Source organism: Pelobates fuscus, chromosome 13 (assembly GCF_036172605.1).
Source record: "Pelobates fuscus isolate aPelFus1 chromosome 13, aPelFus1.pri, whole genome shotgun sequence".
NCBI lineage: Eukaryota > Metazoa > Chordata > Amphibia > Anura > Pelobatidae > Pelobates > Pelobates fuscus.
Window position 1 is genome coordinate 26,489,816 of NC_086329.1, and position 23,435 is coordinate 26,513,250.

The 23,435-nt window shown below is 41.1% G+C and overlaps 1 protein-coding gene across 1 annotated transcript in view; it reads left to right on the forward strand.

Annotated features, from left to right (window-relative positions):
- GPR176 (G protein-coupled receptor 176) overlaps positions 1 to 21,389 on the forward strand; it is a 35,566-nt gene extending 14,177 nt beyond the window's left edge. The window contains exons 2-3 of the mRNA XM_063439574.1: positions 15,158 to 15,410; positions 18,349 to 21,389. Coding sequence (XP_063295644.1) covers positions 15,158 to 15,410; positions 18,349 to 19,459 — 1,364 coding nt within the window. The 3' untranslated portion in view covers positions 19,460 to 21,389. The remainder of the gene's footprint in view (positions 1 to 15,157; positions 15,411 to 18,348) is intronic.
- Positions 21,390 to 23,435: the final 2,046 nt, after the last annotated feature.

A 23,435-nucleotide genomic window follows, 5' to 3' on the forward strand; every position in this document is an offset into this window, starting at 1 on the left:
AGACCTGAAGCCTTGAATCTAAAACATACCTCTTCCAAGTGATCTTCAGCAGGTGGGATTGAACCAATCCCATCTGGACATGTCCTAGACTACAGGAGATCTAGATACCTGCACACGCAGTGACCATAAAGAAAACAAAACACCACTCTGTACCAAAATATGAGGTGGGGCAGCACTCACTCCCAGTCAGATTCTGTGTATATCTATGCTCGCAGGTTTTATCACACCGTATAGATACCATGCATGGAAGGATAATATGATGTGGGCAGTGTGTGTATTTGCTATAAAGTTGCCATATATGGTGACGCAGTGGAGCAGGTCTCTGAAGTGATTAATGCCTTTATACTTACTGGTAAAACATTTACACAGTTCTGTCAGACTTACTAAAAGAGAGCCATCAGAGCTCTGGTGTTGGAGTCAGAGTCAGCAATGATAATAATACCTGTTGCCCGATGTGGAACCAGTGGGAGGCAGGTGTCCGAGGGGACTGACCCGAAAATAGCTCAAGTGATTAAAGCTTACCTCCAAACACATATGCACAACTGCATAGACACAGATACATAGACACAGACACCTGCGAAGATACACAAGCACGCATTTACACACAATGAATAAACACACACATTAACGTGTAAATCTGCCCGAATACACATTTAACACGTTTCTGAATTATTGAGTTTGGGCCACTGGAAGGGAACATTGGTTCTGAGTTCTGGGGGGCTGACTGCTACAAGTGTGGAGCATTTTAGCGACTGAACAGGGGTCAATATCATGCTCAACAAATTACCACATCTAAGTGAACGATAGGTACTCTCAGCCACGTTGTGGGAGATAAAATAGTTTAGGTGGCAGAGATCACCATATGTACACTGAATTCTCACCATGCTGCTTTCATTCGTGGTGGACTTCACCCACACTGATGACAAGCAGCAGGGATGAGGCGGCTGCATTGAGGAGCAAGCACCCAATACGAGTTACAGTGCTGTCTTTGCCACTGAGGAACTTATTTTCTGCTCTCTTGCAACCAAAGAGGGAAAAGATCTCCCTGGATTGTCATTGAGAGACATTCTCAAGGTATCATTTGCCATTTTATGGTCCTGATGGATTTGTTGAGCTCTGATACATTTTGATATTTATTTGTTTAAGACATTCAGGCACCTTCTCCTTTGGACAGGTATAGTCTTTAAATGACTTTAGCTAAATAAAGCAGTTTTAGTGTATAGATCATTCCCCTGCAATCTCACTGCTCAATTCACTGCCATTTAGGAGTTAAATCACTTTGTTTCTGTTTATGCAGCCCTAGCCACACCTCCCCTGGCATGATTGACAGAGCCTGCATGAAAAAAAAAACTGGTTTCACTTTCAAACAGATGTAATTTACCTTAAATAGTTGTATCTTAATCTCTAAATTGAACTTTAATCACATACAGGAGGCTCTTGCAGGGTCTAGCAAGCTATTAACATAGCAGGGGATAAGAAAATATTAATTAAACAGAACTTGCAATAAAGAAAGCCTAAATAGGGCTCTCTTTACAGGAAGTGTTTATGGAAGGCTGTGCAAGTCACATGCAGGGAGGTGTGACTAGGGTTCATAAACAAAGGGATTTAACTCCTAAATGGCAGAGGATTGAGCAGTGAGGCTGCAGGGGCATGTTCTATACACCAAAACTGCTTCATTAAGCTAAAGTTGTTCAGGTGACTTTAGTGTCCTTTTAATTGTTATTTTATTTGTCTGACATCGCAAACATGACAAAAAAAACTCACGTTCTTTGCTTTTTACCCTATGTTTCCAATGGCCAGACCTGCTAACAAGTTACCTCAACGGGTTCAGTTTAGTAACAATATTCACAAACCCTTACTTTGTGGTGACTTTATAAACAAACCCAGTAACATGCATTAAAACGAAGCCTGTAGAGAAATTCTTTTGAGGGGAAGGATGGATTGAACATATTGCGAAGCATACGGTTCTGCTGCTATTAAAGGCCATTCCTCGATGCTCAGATTATTTTTACACTTTATTAATATTTATAACACACCGCCATAGCCTGTAGTAGTGTGTTATTATTGAACAAGGCATACAATCAATCACAAGTCTAATATACAGAAACATGGCTTGATGGCAACCTTGCCCAAAAGAGCTTACAATCTAAAGGAACTCTGGTAACATTATTTCACGATTGCTGGGTCTATTAACAATATTAGACTGTAAACATTATTATTCTTTGAATTTGGGAGGATGAGCTGGATTAAGAAACCAGACTCCTATAAAATTTGTTTGGCAGACGCTTATATGTTTAGTTGTTTTTTTTTGTAATAAGCTGTACCATGTTGCTTTAATTCTTGGTTGAAAGATCTGCTGAATTGGATCAAGAGTCATTTTAACAAGACACACTGAAAAAAAACCCACTTCCAGATTACACACAAAGGCTGGGGGATGCGTGCGATGACATGGTTACCATGGTAACTGAGCAGGGCTAGTGATAGACCCAGGGGAGGGAAGTGTGAGGTAAGAAGAGAGAGAATGTATTTTTAGTGTCTTTGATACTTTGTAATTACACAAAACTGGAAGGTTATATTTAGGACGGATGCAGTCCTAATGTGCAGAGTAAAGGCTCTGGCAAATCTGCCGCCACATGTTAGTAACAGAAAGGATCTCACATACATTAGGGATTGTTTGAGTTGGCAATGCGATAAAAAATCTACGTGCAGTCTGAGCTGCTATAGCTGAGCACATATAGGGGCTTCCTGGCTAGAGAAATGGATCAACCACTGCAACAGTTGTCAAATCAAGCTGTGCCAGACTACCTTTACACAGTGCCAAGCCATGTGATACATTCTTAAAGGGACACTATAAGGACCATAACCAGTACAGTTTTTTCGCAGTGGTTATTGTGCAAGGAGTTATTGGGTGCAGCCCCTCCATTTGTGGCAGACTAATTAGTGTAATATGACTAGAAAAGAGCTGTTCTGCCACGCAAAGTTTGTGCCTTCTGCTACTATGTGGCCTCGGATAGCTTACCTGCCCAAATGTAGACAGATTTCTAGAAATTATCTTTAGCATTATCTTTGCAGCAGCATAGAGCTTGGTGGGCATCTGTGTTTGTCAAAAAAAAAAACACACACAATGCACTCCTGTACCAGAGAGTGAGCATGAATTTATTGATAAAAGAGGGAAACGTATTTTGCTAGATATTAGTTTCCCATATTTATTTCCTCTACCTTAAAAGACAGTTGCACAAAAGGTTAATCCCCAAATGTTCTAAAATACAGCTTCTATGATACTTAGTCAGGGCCGGCCTTAGGCCTTTGGGCGTCCTGTGCGAAAAATCTTCACAGCACCCCCCCTTCCCGTTCCCTCCCTTTCCCCCTTCCCACACACCCTGTCACACACACACACACAGACAGCCACACGCACACACAGACATAGAAACATAGAATCTGACGGCAGATAAGAACCATTCGGCTCATCTAGTCTGCCCAGACAGTCACACATAGGCAGTCACACACACAGAGGCAGGTAGCCACACACAAACACACAGACAGCCACACACAAACACACAGGGAGACAGACACACGCAGACAGCCACACACAAACACACACGCAGACAGCCACACACAAACACAGAGGCAGACAGCCACACACAGACAGCCACACATAAACACACACACACAAACAAACACACAGGCAGACAGCCACACACACATGCAGACAGCCACACACAAACACAGAGGCAGACAGCCACACACAAACACAGAGGTAGACAGTCAGACACAAACACACAGGCAGACTGCCACACACAAACACACACGCAGACAGACACACACACACACGCAGACATAGAAACATAGAGGGGGGGCGGAGCCTGGCAGCCATCCTGTACAGACGCCATCTAAACCTGCTCTCCCGAACCCGGAGATAATCTGCCAAAAATCCCCCAAACAAAGCCCCATCGAGCCTCGGCGGGTATCCGGTACTGACCAGGGATACATACCGCACAGATTGATGCCTTTTTTCCAGGCACCCAAGCAGCTCAGGCAGAGGCGCAAATCCGCGGCCTACCGCGCATCACCAACTCAAGGCCTTGAGGCCTACCTCGGCGGAAGCCTCCTAGAGCACTACGCATCCAACCCGGACACGGGTACCACTACCATGGGCCGCCGCTCACACAAAGCCACAGCTGGCCCTAACACACAAGGCAGAGATATTGGGGAGATGTGGCTTCGGCCTGCGACCCCCAGCCAACCGCCAGCCGGCCCGGCACCCGAACCCGACCAAGGTGAGCCAGCCACGCCAACGGCCCTCCCGGCGGAACACCCGCTGCCACCTGACTCCCAAGACGACTCAGCCCCCACTACTAAAGGGGACCTAAAGGCCCTTCTGAGCAACATCCAAAAATTGCTAGCAGCGGATGTCGCGATGGTCAAGGCTGACATACAAACCGTAAAGGAGAGGGTTGGAAATGTAGAGGCTGACCTCACCAACGTACAGGACACAGTGTCCACCCTCCAGGATTCGGTCCTCCGACTCCAAGCAGAGCAACATGTACTGGCTGGGCAGATGGCATCCCTGGAGGACAAACAACGTCGAACGCATATAAAAATCAGAGGTGTTCCAGCCGCGGTCACGACTGAGGAGCTACCGCACTACACACGGAGGCTGCTCACAACAATCCTTCCACAGACAGCCGCAAAGAAATTAACTCTGGATGGGATTTACAGAGTGACGAGCACCCCACACCTACCACCCAACACGCCCAGAGATGTTATCCTGCGCTTACTAACAGTATCTGACAAAATACTGATAATGACCGCCATAAAAGGCATCACACCGCTGACATTTGAGGGCGCTCGGCTCTCCTTTTTCCAGGACGTTACTAGAGCCACATTGCTGAGGAGAAAGACCTTCGGAACCGTGACGGCTGCGCTGCGCAAGGCAGGCATAGTCTACAGGTGGGGGAACACGGGCGCACTGCTTGTCCATCACAATGGGACTGCACACCACCTTGCATCCCCAGCCGGGACTCCCACCTTCCTGAGGGCACTGGGACTACAACCTTCCACGGCAGTAAACCAACCGGAGAGCTGGGACCCAGAGGACAGCTCCAATCCAGGACAATCACTACATAACCCACAACCTTTGCCCACTTGACCTTGCACAAGGACTGAGCCCAGAGACAATACGCAAGGCACGGTCACAACCGCCTAAGAGAAGACCCAGACCCCCCCGTGATGAGAGCAGTTCCAGAGTCAACCATCTCCAATGTTTTACCTTTTATTGTTTAGTTGTACTGCTGCAACTCACTCATCACACATTGCATTGCACATCTGTCTCTGTGCCCCTCTCCCTCTCTCTTTCTCTTTTCCCCCTCTTTTCTTGAATGCAACCACAGCCTTGGCGCCTCCGCTTTCCCAAGAACGACAGACGGCCCCCCACGCACAATAGAACACTGGCGCCCACTCTGGTTTAACACCACTCCGCCCACCCCCGCCACCCCCAGGGATAGGGGGTAGAGATGCCACACAGGGTACGACGCCTACCGGAGCACCTAACATATGTCAGCCCAATCAGCATGGAACAACTCGGTGCCCCACAGGCGAGTACACAAGGGCATCCGAACCCACGCATCTGAACTTACCTGCAACACACATACACCTGCTCCCACACACACCGACACACAAGAACCCGAACTAAGGAGCATATTCACACTCTCACACTTGTAGTACACCTGGGGATTAACGTACGTGTCACCATGCCTGTCACAACCTTGTAGACCCCGGGTATGTCATCCAGCTTGCTTGCAATATAAAAATGTGCTTCCTACCTTGTCATATATGTTAACACCATTTCACTGTTCCGCTCAAATTGTCATACCATTGTATTTATGTGATTCTGTTAACTTGTTAAACCAAGCACGCATAAATAAAGAATTAAAAAAAAAAAAAAGAAAGAAACATAGAATCTGATGGCAGATAAGAACCATTCGGCCCATCTAGTCTGCACAGACAGTCACACATAGGCAGTCACACACACACACACACAGGCCGACAGTCACACACACACACAGGCAGTCTCACACACAGACAGTCACACACACAGGCAATCATACACACAGACAGTCGCACACACAGGCAGACAGTCAAACACACGCAGACAGTCACACACATAGGCAGACAGTCAAACACACAGACAGTCACACACACAGGCAGACAATCACACATAGTTACCTCTGTTCCTTGTGGAGGCAGACAGACAGTGCAGCTCCTGGATTCTGGTTGTTGGGGGAAGCAAAGACTCCTTCCTGCTTCCCCTGCAGCAGTTACACGACACTTTTAGCTCCGCCACCACCGCAGGTAAGCCCTGCCCCCGCCGCAATTTTTTTTTCTTTTTTATCCTGGCCGGCCATGTGTGAGCTGTGTCGGCCGCACAGCACCCCCTGCTTCATGGTGCCCTGTGCAGCCGCACACACCTAAGGCCGGCCCTGTACTTAGTCATTCTAAAGTATCATGGGTGCTGTAGTTGTACAACATCTGGGGATCTACCTTTTGGACACCCCTGCTATGGAATCTCCATCATTATTAGCATTGTATATAGGAAGAGTCAGGTGTAAATCAAGGGCACTAATCAATGTGTTTCAATGCCCAGATCACCTACATGCAGTCTGGGGGCATGAAAGGCGCACTATAGGGTCAGGAGCACAAACATGTATTCCTGACCCTATAGGGAAAACCACCATCTAGTCCTCCTGGTCCCCTCATGCCTCCCTAAATATAGTAAAAGCTTACGTGTATTCAAGTCTACAGCTGCTTACTTTGTCCCTGTTTTATTTAGACCTGCCCACTGCCTGCTGACATCAGCAGAAGTGATAACCTGATAGGATAGGATTGGCTGAGACTGACAAAGAGGCAGATCAGGGGCAGAGCCAGCACAATTCAAACACAGCCCTGGCCAATCAGCATCTCCTCATAGAGATGAATTAAATCAATTAATCTCCATGAGGAAAGTTCAGTGTCTGCATGCAGAGGGAGGAGACACTGAATGCTTGGATGCATTTTAGGCAGCCATGACCCAGGAAGGATCTCTAACAGCCATCTGAGGAGTGGCCAGTGAAGTTATCACTAGGCTGTAATGTAAACACTGCATTTTCTCTGAAAAGACAGTGCTTACAGCAAAAAGCCTGAAGGTAATGATTCTACTCACCTCAACAAATTCAATAAGCTGTAGTTGTTCTGGTGACTATAGTGTCCCTTTAATCATCGGCAGAACTAGGATATACATGTCCCAATAGGCCTGAGATATTTGTGGCACTGGCCAAATAAGCTGTCACCCACTAATTTTAGACATCACTGGGACATGACCCCATGCTGCCTGTACAGTAAAGTCGTTTCATTAATCCTTCACTACCCCAACATGCTACTGTACAAAGAGCTACAGCATGGTTAGACAATAACTATTACACTGCATTATAAAGCACTCACCCTTGGTCTTGCGGTTTATTATGATGTCTCCAGGACTCTTCAATGCCATTATGTATCATATCCTCAATGTAATTGTGTGTATGTATCACATGTATGTATTTAACAAGAGTACATTTTAATTTTGTATTATTTAATTAAGTGTATTATGGGGTCTTGATATGCATCTCTACACGGTTACTCCAGCGTCTATGACCCCCTTGCTATTAGACGTGGCCATAGAGGAAGGAACTTGTATGTGCACAAGGGTTTTTATAGTTTTGTGTTGCCTAATGGCAGTTCTGTGCAAAACATACGTCTGTCATCAACTGGTAACAGATGTTTTTAGCTTCTACCCTTGCAGACAGTCCTGGGAAACTCAATAATAATCCCCTCCACCCATCACTCGCGTGTCCAACTCCTACTCCCTCCCCACAGTGGCGCACACACACACACACGGTCTAAATGGTAAAAACGGTCCAATTATATGCATCTTCATGAGAAGCATATGATTTTGGCCACGGAGTGTTAATGCATGATTCAAGATGTGGCGTGGAAACAAGGGATCCGATTCTGGATTCAAGATAAGTTTAATGATGGTTAAAAAAAATAAAATGATAAAAAGACATAGTTTATAATGCCCAATAGGTCATTATAAACTATAAAAGCTATAATGTGAAATAAGTAACCCTTTAACTTCAGGGAGCACAGGCTGTTAATATGACGGGCTGCGTTTAATATTGATTTACCCCTGCACTGTCATTTAAAACATAAACCCAGAACAGTTGAATCATACTTTTTGCTATTGACTATTCAAAGAAAAAAAAAAAACCAAAACAAGACAAAACAGGGATTGTACATGCATACAACACACTCTTTCTTTTGGACAGTGCAAAGCCTGGAGCGCACAGCTGTGAGTCTGCATTTATTTCTCAATTTGGCACCTAGAGTATCATTGAAATAGCAGCTGTGAATAGAAGCAGAACATCGTGTAATAAAGAAGAGACCGGGAGGTGCAGAATATGTCAGACAGAACACCGATTTTACCAAAGCACTGTAACAGCCCACTTCACAGAGTCGTTCAATCCCTGGGAATCAGAAGAGAATCACAGAGATTAACTCCATGGGGGTTTATATATATATATATATATATATAGTGTTGAATTAGAGATTGTAACCGTATTAGCCCCGTGATGCAGATGTAAAATAACAGATGGAATTAGTATATTGTAAGACCTTTTTGATTGCACTGCAAAATTCCAAAAATCTGTTAGTTCAATTAAAAAGTGTTGCAAAATACAAATGTAATCTGTTCTGTTACAAATATATATTAGGCTTGCGATTCATCCGAATTTTGGGCAACCGGCAGTTTGTCTGAAATCCCTGATTCTGAAGCATTAAATATAGAAACATAGAATGTGACGGCAAATAAGAACCATTCGGCCCATCTAGTCTGCCCAATATTTCGAAATACTTTTAATTAGTCCCTGGCCTTATCTTAAGTCTAGGATAGCCTTATGCCTATCCCCCGCATGCTTAAACTCCCTCACTGTGTTAAACTCTACAACTTCAGCTGGAAGGCTATTCCATGCATCCTCTACCCTCTCGGTAAAGTAATATACTATAGTAATATATTATAAGGAAGGTTACGAAACAAACCGTTTTGGTTGTTTTGTGATTTGCAGTTCTGTTTGTGGTGACGAAAAACCCTATAACAATTTATCAATTTTCATGCCATTTTGGTTTTTGAAAATAGTTTTTCCCAAAACATTTGCATGGAGAAAAATCGTCCTAACCAAAACATTACATCCAGAATTGGCCAAATTGCCCAAAACTAAAGAGTCCTAAAGAGTGACACTTGAGGTATGCATATAAATCTTTTTATTTTTTATTTACTTAATATTTTATTGAGGCATAAAGGAAAAATACATCACAGCATGCACATGTATACATCAGACCAATACTTTGCAGAAAGACTATAGCAATGCTATAATGTAAACAGAGTAATACTGCCTCATTTGTCATTGAGTAAAATGTCAAGTAAGATAGAGCTACATAAAAACAAACGATAAATGCTCATAAATAATTCAAATTATGAGTGGAAGATATATATATATATACAGGTAGTGATCAGCACTCTCGGACTTTTGAAGGTTAAAACTTACAGTTTATTAGTAATCTATTAAAAATAAGATCAAAGTTTCAGGATAAGATTACTAATAAACTGTAAGTTTTAACCTTCAAAAGTCCGAGAGTGCTGATCACTACCTGTATATATTTGAATTTTCCTGGATTTTAAGCACCCCGGCAAACAGTTCACTAAAGCGTGAGTGCAAGGACTTTCTACATTTTGTTATATATAGATAGATAGATAGATAGATAGACCGATAGATAGATAGATAGATAGATAGATAGATAGATAGATAGATAGATAGATAGACAGATAGATAGATAGATAGACCGATAGATAGATAGATAGATAGATAGATAGATAGATAGATAGACCGATAGATAGATAGATAGACCGATAGATAGATAGATAGATAGATAGACCGATAGATAGATAGATAGATAGACCGATAGATAGACCGATAGATAGATAGACCGATAGATAGATAGATAGATAGATAGATAGATAGATAGACCGATAGATAGATAGATAGACCGATAGATAGATAGATAGATAGACCGATAGATAGATAGATAGATAGACCGATAGATAGATAGATAGATAGATAGATATAGATAATAAAGAATTACCGGCACTCCTGGATTTCAACAACAATACGGTTTAAAATAAGTGTGGCTGGGCACCCGGTATCATTTGGCTGGAGGTAGGAGTGCAAAAGTTTGGATTTTTTTCATATATATATATATGCAAAAACCAAAAAGGTTACAGTGGGGAAAAATTGTGATTGAAAACCCCTTCCACCTGAAGTCTGTGGATAGTCAATACATTGGTAAACAAAAAATCTGCACACCAGTCAAGCCATAAGACTTGCTTTTCCCACATGGAATGAGGCAAAAATGTGCTTCTTTGTTAAACTAATTTGCATATGCCCACCCAGAATGTGGGAAAAGCAAGTCTTATGGCTTGACTGGTGTGAATATTTTTGTTTAACATTGTATTAACTATCCCATATATATATATTAAATATGGGAGTATGAGAGACATATGATAGTGTACAAGATGTGCAGAGTCAATAGCACCATGTGATAGCATGTTATATGATAAGTTCAAGGAAACGTGTATTCCTGACATTATAGCCATAAAAACATAGTTTAGTTCCCCACCCCCTGTTAGAAAAGTAAAAGTTGATTTTGCTCCCCTTATTTCCAGCGCCTCTTGGGTCTCGTCATAGCTGGAACCTTCCAGTTCTGCCTGCTTGGCTAAGATCATCTTCTTATAGGAAAACATTGGGAAGCTATTGTGCATGCGCAGCAAAATGCTGCCCTACGCCAGTCAGAATCTCCTCGTAGAAGTGCTTTGAAGCACACTGTGCTGCACTGACACAGGAAGCATCTCCAGTGGCCACCTGAGTGACTGCCACTAGAGGTGTGTTCTCTTGGACAGTGGGACAATTAACAAAACAAGGAAAAATTGTGCAAGTAAGTCTAACCCTACTAACATCTGACAGCTCTTCGACTGAAAATGGGGTGTGCTGTGTTAAAGATAAACATCCCAAATTTGTAGAGTTCTATTAATTTCAAACATACTTATTTAGTCGTGCATGTTCTAATTTATATGTATACTGCTGAGATACCCCACGTGCAGCCAGTGCCACATTCAGCCATAGAGCGAAAGGTGTATATGCACCAGGTTGCACATGCACAGAGCACTGTTTAAAGAGAAACCCATGGTTATAGCAATGCTTGCTCTTTTTTCCTAGAGGGAAGAGCTGTGGCAGTCAGTATCTTGACTTTTTTTTATATTTTATAATGGGCTGCCATGCAATGATTTGCACGATGCAGAGCCATCGTCACTAGAAATAAACTCCCTAGCACATGGCAGCCTGTACTGTACGTTTGTTCTACCACATCCTGTATATTCAGTTGCTTGAAGTGGCTGTAACAAAACAAAGAATCTATTTTAGAGGGTTATGTTAAACCCCAGAGCAGTTACGTGACTCATTAAAAAAGACTCGATACCCAGATAGATACGTGTGTACTTATTTGTAATGTTTGATGTTGAGCAATTAAGGCAAAAACAAGGAATATTTTCCAATAAAATAGAGTACAGTGATAGCGCGGTAAGCACACTTTGTAGACAAAGGGGGAAAGGAGATGGTTTGTTTCAGGAAAGTGGATCATTTATTAGGAGTCATACATTCTGAAGAGTCGTCATAAAATGGATTATAGTGATTCTACTGTTAATTAAATGTGAGATTTCCTGGAGTTAAAAAACACACACCAAAAACTAACAAGCAATGTTTAAAAGAAGTGATGCATATATGCACGTGGATAGAGGATAATAATGTAAGGAATAATTCAAAAAGATATGAAGAGGCATATCTGAACAACCATTCTAGACTGATATATTATTTTTTATATCAACAACCTCTAATCCATGTATAGAGTCACGATACCTGTCCCTCTCAGCAATCACGGAACTGATGTGTCTTCTGTGCTCTGATGCACACCCACTGATCCCTTGTTTCTTGGTGCTTCATTATGACATCATATATGACATGGAACCCTTCTATTGGTCTCCTTATATAATGTCAGTCTATGTTTTATGATGTGTAAACTCTTGTGACATCACAGCCCTCTGTAACCAATCACAACACAATATAGGCAGGGTATGTACACTTCTTACTTGTCCTTGTTTCCTTGCCCTGTTATGGTTCTTGTTACCTGAGAGTGTGTTTATGCTTTGTATTGGATTTGCCGTTTTCTGTCCTCGGCTTGTTTGACCATTCTTGCTCTCTGTTATCCTGACCTTGACTTTACTATCGACTCTGTGTATTTCTGTTATCCTAGACCTTGTTTCTTCTTAACTCTCTGTCTGCTTGCAGCCACTAACCCAGCCACTGTAAGGACCGGTACGTGCTCCCTTACTGTTTCCTTTAAGTTTGCGTGTTAGGGTATTCCAATTCCTGACATATAGTTAATTTTAGATGATTATTCATGTACTGTAAGGGCGCCATATAATTTGGGACCCACTAAAGAAACCTATCCTAATCTATGTTTTAGGACTCGGATGTCTTTGTAGTAAAGTCTAGAAACCATGTACACAGAAATGTATAACCTTGACTTACACCACTATGAGACAAGGCCCAAGTGGGTTATGTTTCCTGGAATTAAGTGTAAGCATTGGGCCAATCAAAAACCAGCAGAAGATAAAGGTGGATAGAGTGACTATTTCCAGTATGTAGGGGATACGTTTGATCTCCCATATTCTGATGGGCCAGTCAGTGAGTGTCTTGTTGGGTTCTCTCAGAAGGTTAGGGCAGGTAGACATTCTCCTAGTCCTTCTCTCAGTCCCACTTGCAGACACACAAACACAAACACTTTTACGCTCACAAAGACACACTCAGACATTTACAGTCTCAGAAACTCTCATACATTAACAAGCACACACCACCTGGCTTACTTTCCTTGCTGTGATAAAGGCTCAGTTATAGAAAGGAATAGGCAAGGACCAAGTCCAATGTTACTGATCCAGGAATTTGGCAGATAATATTTCAGAGTTTTTGTTATATATAATCAGAGAAGAACAGTGCAAAATAAAATCTGCAAAACAGAGCCACATAAATGTGCACGGTAGGAATTTAAACATGTAAGACTACAATAGTTTTACTGTGCTTCTGTGACTATGACAAAAAACGTTGCAATTTTCTGTTTTTTTATTTATTTCTTTACAAACACTTGCACAAAATACTTGCAGGAATAAAATATGACTCCACGGGGCACTGCGATAAATTTAGTCCCATGGCTATGGTCACGACTTTGTGCTTCTACAGTCATGCTATAAAACAGTCATATCTGGGCAATGTGAAGGAGTTACCTGACCACAGACATATTCGAAGCCAGAAGCGTCTGTATAGATGGGGTGTTTATAGTCATTTGACAGATGTTGTTTCATACAAAGTATGGTTCAGGTAGCTTGGGGCTAAGTTAAAAATAAAGTTTTGGGTTTTTACAAATACTATTACAATTAAAGTTACTTCCTCTTTTGGTTGATGTTAGTAAATCAAAATTACTACTCTTACTGGCAGGAAATGCTTCAATGTACCCTTTTCACCACCATTTAGATATTGGTCATGGTTTACTGTTACTGTCAGGGTAAAAGGAAATTCTGTGCAACATAACTATATGCGTTCATTGCACAGTTTATAGCGCAAGCAACTCTGTGTCTACTGGAATACAGAGTCTTGTGTCTGCAGCAAATTGTAAAAATCCTCTTGTTGTCCAAATCCATTTAACGATTGCAGAGCACAAAGCTAAACTTGTTGACCCCCCCTATCTAACATCCAGTAATGCTGAGGGAAAGGATAATGAACTATAAGATTGTATACAGTAATGGTGAGGGAGGGGATAATTAATTATTACATTATACCCATAATATGGCTGATGTCAGCTATTCAGCAGTTCCAGCCATCAGATATGATGAGTGAAACTGTGGCTTCCGCCTTCAGATCAGAATGAGAGGCTCCTGATTGGTGAAGCCTCTTCCTGGTTTTGGATTGCTTCTGCAGCTTGCCAATACCACTTACCTTTAAATGTAAGTATGTTTCTTCCTTTTAATGATTTATATTTGCCTATTTTATAACATTATCTATATAACGCATTAACAAAGGGGGTTACTTCCAGTGTGTATTAAGCCTTTTAAGATGGTACATAGTTGCCATGCAGAAAATATGACACAAATATCTATATCCGTGTGAATATTGTTTTAGGTCGTTAAATTAAACAGTTTAAGATATATATGGCTGTCACGTCTGCACTTTGTATAAATATTGTTTAAAGTTGTTTATCCCCTTAAGGACACATGACATGTGTGACATGTCATGATTCCCTTTTATTCCATAAGTTTGGTCCTCAAGGGGTTAAGTAATTACACGGTATTAAAATAGAAAAAAAAAATCTTAAAGTGAACCTCTAAAGCCAGTGATGGCTTCCCTCTTGCTGGCCACATGGACGTTGCTCCCCCCAAGCTGGTTCACCCTAAGGTTCTTGTGCCACCCTGTGTTTATTATATGTACAGTTGAAGATAGCCCTTGAGTTACGTTTATGTGTACATAATCCCAGTCTAAGAATCTTAAGAAGTACTGTGTTAATGTATAATTATTATTTTTTCTTTTTGTATATGATTAATTAACCTATAATTCTAGGAAATGCTCCCCGGGACACAAATGAAAACAAGAATAATTAAAATGCTTTTAGCATAATTAGCCCAGTAGCACGAAGGCTAAAATCTCTTGTTCATATTTCTAAAGTTCCAAGAATCCTATGAAATGGTTCTGTGTTCTATGATTTGAGGTAGGGTCTTATTCACCAAATAGCAAAGATTGAAATGAAAACCGAATTTTCTAAATTCTGACTTACACTACCCTACCTCAGCTTGGAACAGGTACCAAATTCTCTTTCATGGCTTCCACTGTTAGAAAGTTTAATTGTTGCATATCTACTAATCTCGGGTCATAGTATTCAGTCTTCTAATGTATACCGTATTAATTAATTAATCTGTTTTTTTTACACACAGGTAACTTTGTTGTCCTGTGGTCAACCTGCAGAACATCTGTCTTGAAGTCGGTGACCAACAGATTCATGAAGAACCTGGCTTGCTCTGGGATCTGTGCCAGCTTGGTGTGTGTGCCTTTTGACATTATCCTCAGCGCCAGCCCGCACTGTTGTTGGTGGATATACACACTGCTCTTCTGTAAAACCATCAAGTTTTTACACAAAGTGTTCTGTTCTGTGACCGTTCTCAGCTTTGCCGCCATAGCATTGGATAGGTAAGAACTCTCTTCAACATAAAGACATAATGATCACTTGGTCTTTTAGAATAAAACTATATCTTTAGCCAATGGTATTTTGGGTCCACTATAATTTAATTTTCTTCCTATTCTTAATTTCTATGTATAAGTGGACCATCCATGGTTTGTGTTTGATCCATGGCTGATATTTTTGTTTTTATTAAAAACAGCCTCTTGCTTGACCATTTTTATGTTCTCTTCTTTTAAAAGGACATGTATCACTTTGAGACAACGGTTTCATTCAAAAGCTTTAGCTTTGAATGAGTCAGGTGCCTCACTCTGCAGGCTGAAAAAAGCAGGTAAATATGATTTATTTCATGTTTACCGGCTTTTTCTTTCTTATGCTTCCCACACCTACTCCAGGGTTGTGGCATCTGTATGACAGATTTACACATGTGCAGTTGGAAGATCTCTTCACCTTGCAACATCGTGACAGGGTGCGAAGAAAGGGAGTCTGATAAATGTAATTCTTGCAGAGCAGGCTGCTGTGTGGGGGTCTCTCTCCTGCTGCGGCACAATGAGGCTCTATTTCTGTTATAAGTGGACTGGTGTAAAACTGAGAAGGGTGGTTAAAAGGTGAGGGGGGACTAAATACATTTTCCTAGTTGAGAGGCGTGCCCAATAATGCAAATTGACCAAGTTTATAGTACGTGTGTAAATGTTTATTACATATTTTGCTTGCTAGCTTAAAAGATACTTGACAAGTGATGCATGTCCCTTTAACTCTTTACCTAAGTGGAGTGCATACGGGAATATGACAACACTTGCCTGGGCTTAGTTTTAATCAGCTTGGCTTTGTTGCAAAGCATGACATGATCAACTCAATAGGAGAAAAACATATCTCTCTGCAACACCAGATAAAAGTGTTATGGAATCAAGCCAAGACTAATACACTATAAAGCAAACATCTCTTAAATCTACAGCATATAACAGAACTATCAACAGCCGATTATAAACAGATTAGCAGGATATCAAATCGAATCCATCAAGTGCGTTACCGTATTTCATAGGTCAATTTGACAAGTCAATGATGTTTTTACGGCTAGACTAAAGAAAAGCTACTGTAAGCTCCAAATATAAACCGTTTTCAAATGTTAATAGCTGAAATCATCACTGTTTTGTTATATACAGCTCTTTGTCTTGAAGCCGCTTTGTTGAATATGCCAAACAATGGGTTTTAGACAAATGTCAGGAGTTGGTGAATTATCATGAGTTTTAAGTGAATTTAAAATATTAAAACCAAATAAGCCGAATTGACAACATTAACTGACCTTGAGAATTTCTCTGCTGTATTGTGATCCTAAATCTGTAATTCACAGTTTATACTTCTTTAAATAATCCAGTGTTATTCCTAATCTGGCTATAGTAATGTTAATTCAGATGATTATAATTTGGTATGGATGAGTCTGATTCAGTTAATTTGTGAACAAATCAAAATTTCTGTATCAATTAGTTTGACGATTGACGGGAATTTTATTCTGACAAATTGCTTAAAACTATTTTTTGCACGTCTAATATTTATTATGTTGCCCCTCACCAGTTAGTGTTTGATGCATGGCACGGGATTAGATTTTTATGGGCAGCTATTAATGAACACATTTCACAATCAGACAGTTATAAACAAACAAATACAAGTCCAGTGTCAGTAATAACAGGTACCTGTCATGACAAATACAACATGACAAATAACTTAAATGATAGAGAATCAAATTTAATTGATAAATTGTGCTAGCAGAATTGCTAGCAAAACTCTATCTATGTTTCTGTAAAATCAAAGAATGAACACACCTTGACACATGCATACACCGGCATTTACACCCCACGCCCCCCCAGACGCACAACTTGAAACACAGATACACACACCCTACACACACAAACACTGACACATGCACACACTATGACACAGACACTGACAAACACACACACAAAGATGCACATCATGACATACTGCAGTGCACACGCATACACAGGTGCACATCCTGACACACAGATGCACACACACATTGACATGCAGATACACATACTTATATATGCACACACACACAGTTACACAGACTGACACATGCACACATCTTGACACAGACACAGAGACAAACACACACACAATCTGAAACACACATAAACGCATATGTTATAATTCTTATATTTGCAGCCCTCCTGTTAGCGTACCTTTTGTGTCTAGGAGGGTGGCTCACTTGGGGTCCTGCTGCTGGCTGATGGGAATGTGGGGTCTGCATCAACTCACTCATTGCTCCTCTTCCTTCATGCTGCCTGTACTGCCGCCGACGCTGTCTCTGCCTGTGTGACTGCCTCCTCTCCCAGCAGCGCAGAGCTCTCTGCAGAAAACTGGGAGGAAGTGATCAGATTATCACTTCCTCCCAGCTGGCCAATACTACAGGGGCCTGGTCATGGTCTTAAAGCGCTACAGAATTTTCTGGCGCTATATAAATAATAAAATACCTAATAATAAAATAATAATAAAGGGTGGCGGCACCAGACCGGGCCCCTGTTCAGCAATAAAGCAGTAATATCCATTGGGTGGCCCTAAGTGCATGGGCCACACGATGGGTGTGCGGGCCACCACTGCTGCAAAGGTAAGCTTGTATGCCTCCTTCCTCTCTCCCTCCCTTCCTTATCTGAGCCCTGCCAGCCCTCCCTGCTTTTTCGGTATGTATTTTTTTATCCACTCCCAACTTCCTCCCTCCCCTGCTCGACTCAGAGCATTGCCAAAGCGTAGTGAACAAAATCACTAATGTAATAACTAATAAACATGTAATAACTTAAAAAACTTATATTGAAAAATGGTTAGATTAGCACTGTGCGATGCATGTATCCGATGGCGAGAAAGCTACTGAGTTATTTATGATCCTGTATATTGGTACTTGTAAATGTGACAAGTTTTTTTATTTTGTTGCAGGTATTACTCGGTCTTGTACCCATTAGAAAGAAAGATCTCGGATGCCAAAGCCAGAGACTTGCTGATCTACATCTGGGCTCATGCTGTTGTTGCCAGCATCCCAGTGTTTGCTGTGACGAACGTGACTGACATTTATGCCATGTCCACTTGCTCCCAGTCATGGGGTTACTCTTTGGGACACCTTGTCTATGTTCTAGTGTACAACGTCACTACGGTGCTAGTACCCGTTGCTGTTGTTTTCCTTTTAATGCTTCTCATCCGAAGAGCACTGAGTGCGAGTCAAAAAAAGAAAGTGATCATAGCAGCTCTGAGAACACCCCAAAATACCATATCAATCCCATATGTTTCCCAAAAAGAGGCCGAACTTCATGCCATGTTACTGTCCATGGTCCTGATCTTCATTCTCTGCAGTGTTCCTTACGTGACCTTGGTTATATACCGCACTGTGCTCAACGTTTCTCAAATCTCAGACTTTTTAATGCTCACTGCCATCTGGTTGCCTAAGGTTTCCTTGGTCACCAACCCCCTACTTTTCTTGACTGTGAACAAATCTGTACGCAAGTGTGTGGTGGGCACCATTGTACAGCTGCACCGCAGGTATAGCAGGAGAAACGTGGTCAGTCTTGGCTCGGTAGCAGAGGTGAACTTGGAGCCTAGTGTGCGCTCAGGTAGCCAGCTTCTCGAGATGTTCCACATTGGACAGCAGCAGATCTTCAAGTCTGTTGAAGAGGATGATGATAATGAGATCAAGTCTGAAGGTGCCAGAAACTACAAAGTGAAAGAGGCATTACCCAGTACCAGCAACGCGGTGGAGGAAACTCTCGTACAGAGGTTCATTCCGCAGAGCGCAGAATCTGCGTCCCAAGTTGCACCCTTAATGCCCGGTGAGGCAGAGGTGCTTAATGACAAATATTCCATGCAGTTTGGGTTTGGACCTTTTGAGTTACCCCCTCAGTGGCTTTCTGATAAACGGAATAGCAAGAAGCGCCTTTTGCCCCCACTGGGAAATACCCCAGAGGAGTTAATCCAGACTAAACAACCCAAGTGCAGAACTGAACGTAAAATTAGCAGGAATAATAAAGTGTGCATTTATCCTAAAGTTGATTCCTAGTCCAGCACAACTCTTTGTCTCCAAGAGAGATCCTATGGATCTACACGCCAAGCTTGTTAAACGTGCCAAAACGTGTACATAACAGGACGAAGATGCACAATCAAAGTGTTCCTTAATAACCTGGGCAAACCTTTCAGAACTGTAATAAATAAACAAAACTGTTTCATAATTTTTTTCTGATGCTGGGAAACTGAGACAATTTCTAAATAACAGAATACGGCTGTTTTTTGGGGTTCTTTTTTTTATTTTTTTTGCAGTTTTCAAGCTTTCTTAGCCCTGCACAAATACAGCCATCTCACAACAACACATTAATGGCTCAGGTTAATTTAAGCTCACATGTGAATTTCAAATTATTGACACAATCTAGCACCAGTTCTGTTTTGTTTGATAACAACGTCTGTGCTCTTTATAGAGAGGTCTTCTCTCTTGTTTTTAACTGTAAATCTGCAGTACAGACCAGGTAGTGCTGCCACGAAGTGGTTGCAGAAGGTAATGCGTTTCCGGGCCACATTGGTTACAGTATTTCTAAGAAATGTTGATGTTAGAATAATATGTGTAAAAAGTTATCTTGGTACACTAATGGTATAGTAACCCTGCAAAACGTGTTTTGTAAACTCAAAGTTTTCTGCCTAAGATTAAATTACACAGTGGTTCTTAACCCCCGCATTGGGACCCAAAAATAGATTTTAGGGTTAAGAAAAAGCACATTATACTCATGATAACTAGAGGAGGACAAATAGACCCAAATGATGCCCTTCTCCTTCCTTCATGCATTGTGTGCCTGACTGTGCCTGTAATGAACTCAATTCTAAATCTTTGTAATATGCATTTAAAAGAAAATGGAGGATTGTATAAAAAAAAAATGAATTAACACAAGTTACTGTTAATTTTTCATGAATAATTCAATTGTCTAATTTCCAAAGAAGTAGCAGTTCCCTTATAAGAACTTTTGTCCTAGCATAACAACAGAACTATTCATTTCTATATCCTGCTTGTGTGGTTTTTATATATTTTTAATATGCATACCATTGTTCGCTCACTTCCTACTGACTTTAATGATCCAGATTAGTGATTACGAAGTGATTGAACTAATGCAGTCCGATTCTAGGTTATAAACAAATCACAAGTAGCAGAGTAAGGAATAAATTGATCTAGAAAAGCTGGAACCACAGATTCACTGTACCATGGATCCTTCTTTTTCGATGGGTCTCATTTATATCGGGTTGTTTGTGAGGTTAAAATCTGTTATTTTTCTGGTGTCACTTAGTTATGACAAAACCCTCTAGGCCGCCAGATACTTAACATCTGTACGCCCATTAGTCCTCTGTACTGTGAGATTGGTTGCTCTCCGAACCGATGCCTTAGTGCATTTCTCTGTTAAGCGTTTCGTCAATGTGAATTTCAGTAGGTTCTACAAAAGAACTAGCAATATTTTATTTGTGTATTCTACTAAGCCTTTGCTGTGTGAATCTTGCTTTTAAAACAAAGTCCGCGCTAACCCGTTTTTAAAGACAGGATGAGCTGTATAACTTTTCTAACTTAACTTTTTATATTTAAAGAGAGCAAAGATGCTCAAACACATCAACACTCCTTGGGAGCAGAGAGAGAGGGGTAACACTGCATGGTGGCTGATGTCTGAATGCATGTCCACTGGTTCCGAGGCACTGTGACTTTAATAATGCCAGTAACATGTATAATCTGATGTGCAGTATTAATGCAGTGAGGAAGGGGAACAGTCGAAAAACTTGGTCTATCATCACCTGCATGAAATTGAAGACATTTTCATTGCTAATGATTTATACCCTAAACTTACTGAATTCCTTTATATAAATCTGACTTCTACCCATGCATTCCCTCTTATTACAATATTTACATCAAGTATCGCCCATGTTTTGGCCATGCACAAAAATAAACAAGGATTTGAATGCTCATTAATGTCTGATCTCACCAATTTGTTCTCCGTTATTTTTTTTAAGGTAAGTGGTCAGATTCGCAGTCAGTGTTTCCAAATCTCTCGTGATACCTTGATGAGTGTATTCTGGCCTTAGAGGGACACTCCACTGCACAAATACAAAATAAATAAAAATCACTGTAGATATACTCCAAATGAAAACTTGCATGCATTTAATTATGCATTTTATTTGCATTGGGGTATAGCTAAATAGAGCTTGAACAAGATATAGATCTCTTGTCTGCTGCCGTTGCCAGCCCTCCTCTTCTAACCTGCCCGGATTATCTGTAGCTGTCCAATCACAGACTTCCCAATACAGCTCTTGAGAAGTCTATGCAAGGTGGGTGCTCTGTGCAACTGCTGCCTCTTGAGTTCAGTGCAGCTAAGCTAACCAAACCAGGAAGTAACATGACCTGTTGTCTGCTTGCAAAGCCAGGGGGGGAGTAACCAATATAATTCTATTGAAATATGCACTATTTCCAATATGAAAATAATAGGACACACTCTTCACACATAAAGCTTTCCAGCACGCCAAAGTTCTTTAGGGGGCTTGAGTGTCTCTTTAGGAGTCCACAGTCTGAGCCTGAAAGCCCCATTTATGTGTTGTGAGTCCACAGAATGTCCCCGAATGTGGAATCGGAAACACCAATGTAACAAATGTGGTATGTGATTATGCACAATGTTTTACATACATGACACATGCAAACATGATACAAAAAAAAACATCTCCAGGCGCTCAGGGTTTTGAAGCCACAAGTAGATTAAACGGGAAAGCTTTTTGACCTGCCAAGACGTCTTAGTGAGCTTAACAAAGACCTCTAGGCAGGTCGAAAACATTTATTTTCTTTTTTGTTCCATTAAATCTGCCTGCGGCTTGAACACCCTGAGTGCTGGGAGATTTTCTTTTTGTAGCCTTATTGTTGTGGGATTGCTGGTCCTGTTCCAGTGCACAGAGTGCTCGCTGGGATTGTGTGCGGCTCCTATCTGCATCTTTGTAACATGCAAAAATGATGGTAATTCTACACGAGGGTAAGATGTTTGCAGATATACAAGTGGCTGGGATTCTTCAACCAGCTGGGATAGTAAAGCAAACGTGTCCTTTGGTGACCAACATTGTCAGTGATTACAGATGCTTTACTTGGGTTCTGTACCAGAACGTTTTTCAGTTTTCTTACCGTTAAGGACCAGGACTGTTTTTAAATTTCTGCATTTTTTTGTGTTTAGCTGTAATTTTCCTCTTACTCATTTACTGTAACCACACATATTATATACAGCTTTTCTCACCATTAAATGATCTTTCTAAAGATACCATTATTTTCATCATATCATATAATTTACTATAAAAACTTTATAAAATATGATGAAACATTTGTAACAAACACACTTTTTCTAACTTTGACACCCAAAATCTGTTACGCATCTACAACCGCCAAAAACACCCGTATTAAATAGTTTCTCAATTTTGTCCTGAGTTTAGAAATACCCAATGTTAACATTGTCTTACCTTTTTTGGAAAGGTATAGGGCAATAAGTACAAGTAGCACTTTGCTATTTCCAAACCACTTTTTTTTTTTTTAAATTAAAGAATGTTACATTGTAACACTGATATCTGTCAGGAATCCCTGAATAACACTTTACGTGTATTTAAACTTGGGGTATTTTGACTCTTTTCACGCAACCATTTTACCACCAATCTATGCCAAATGAAAAAAATAATAATAATTGGTGATTTTTTTGACACACATAGCAATTTAAGAATACATGTACTGAGAACTTTAAGGGTTACTGCCAAAGAACACCCCAATATGTGTTCAGCAACATCTCCTGAGTACAGTGATGTATAAGTATGTCAGGTTCTCGAGGGGCTAAAATACCTTATTTGGAGGGTGCGCATTCCAGTTTTCCAACTTGGAATTTTCACAGCTGGTCATCATGCACCCATGTCCTATTTGGGACATTTTTGAACCGGCCAATGTAATTTACCCCCATCAGACCATATATTTTGGAAAAGTAGACACCCTAGGG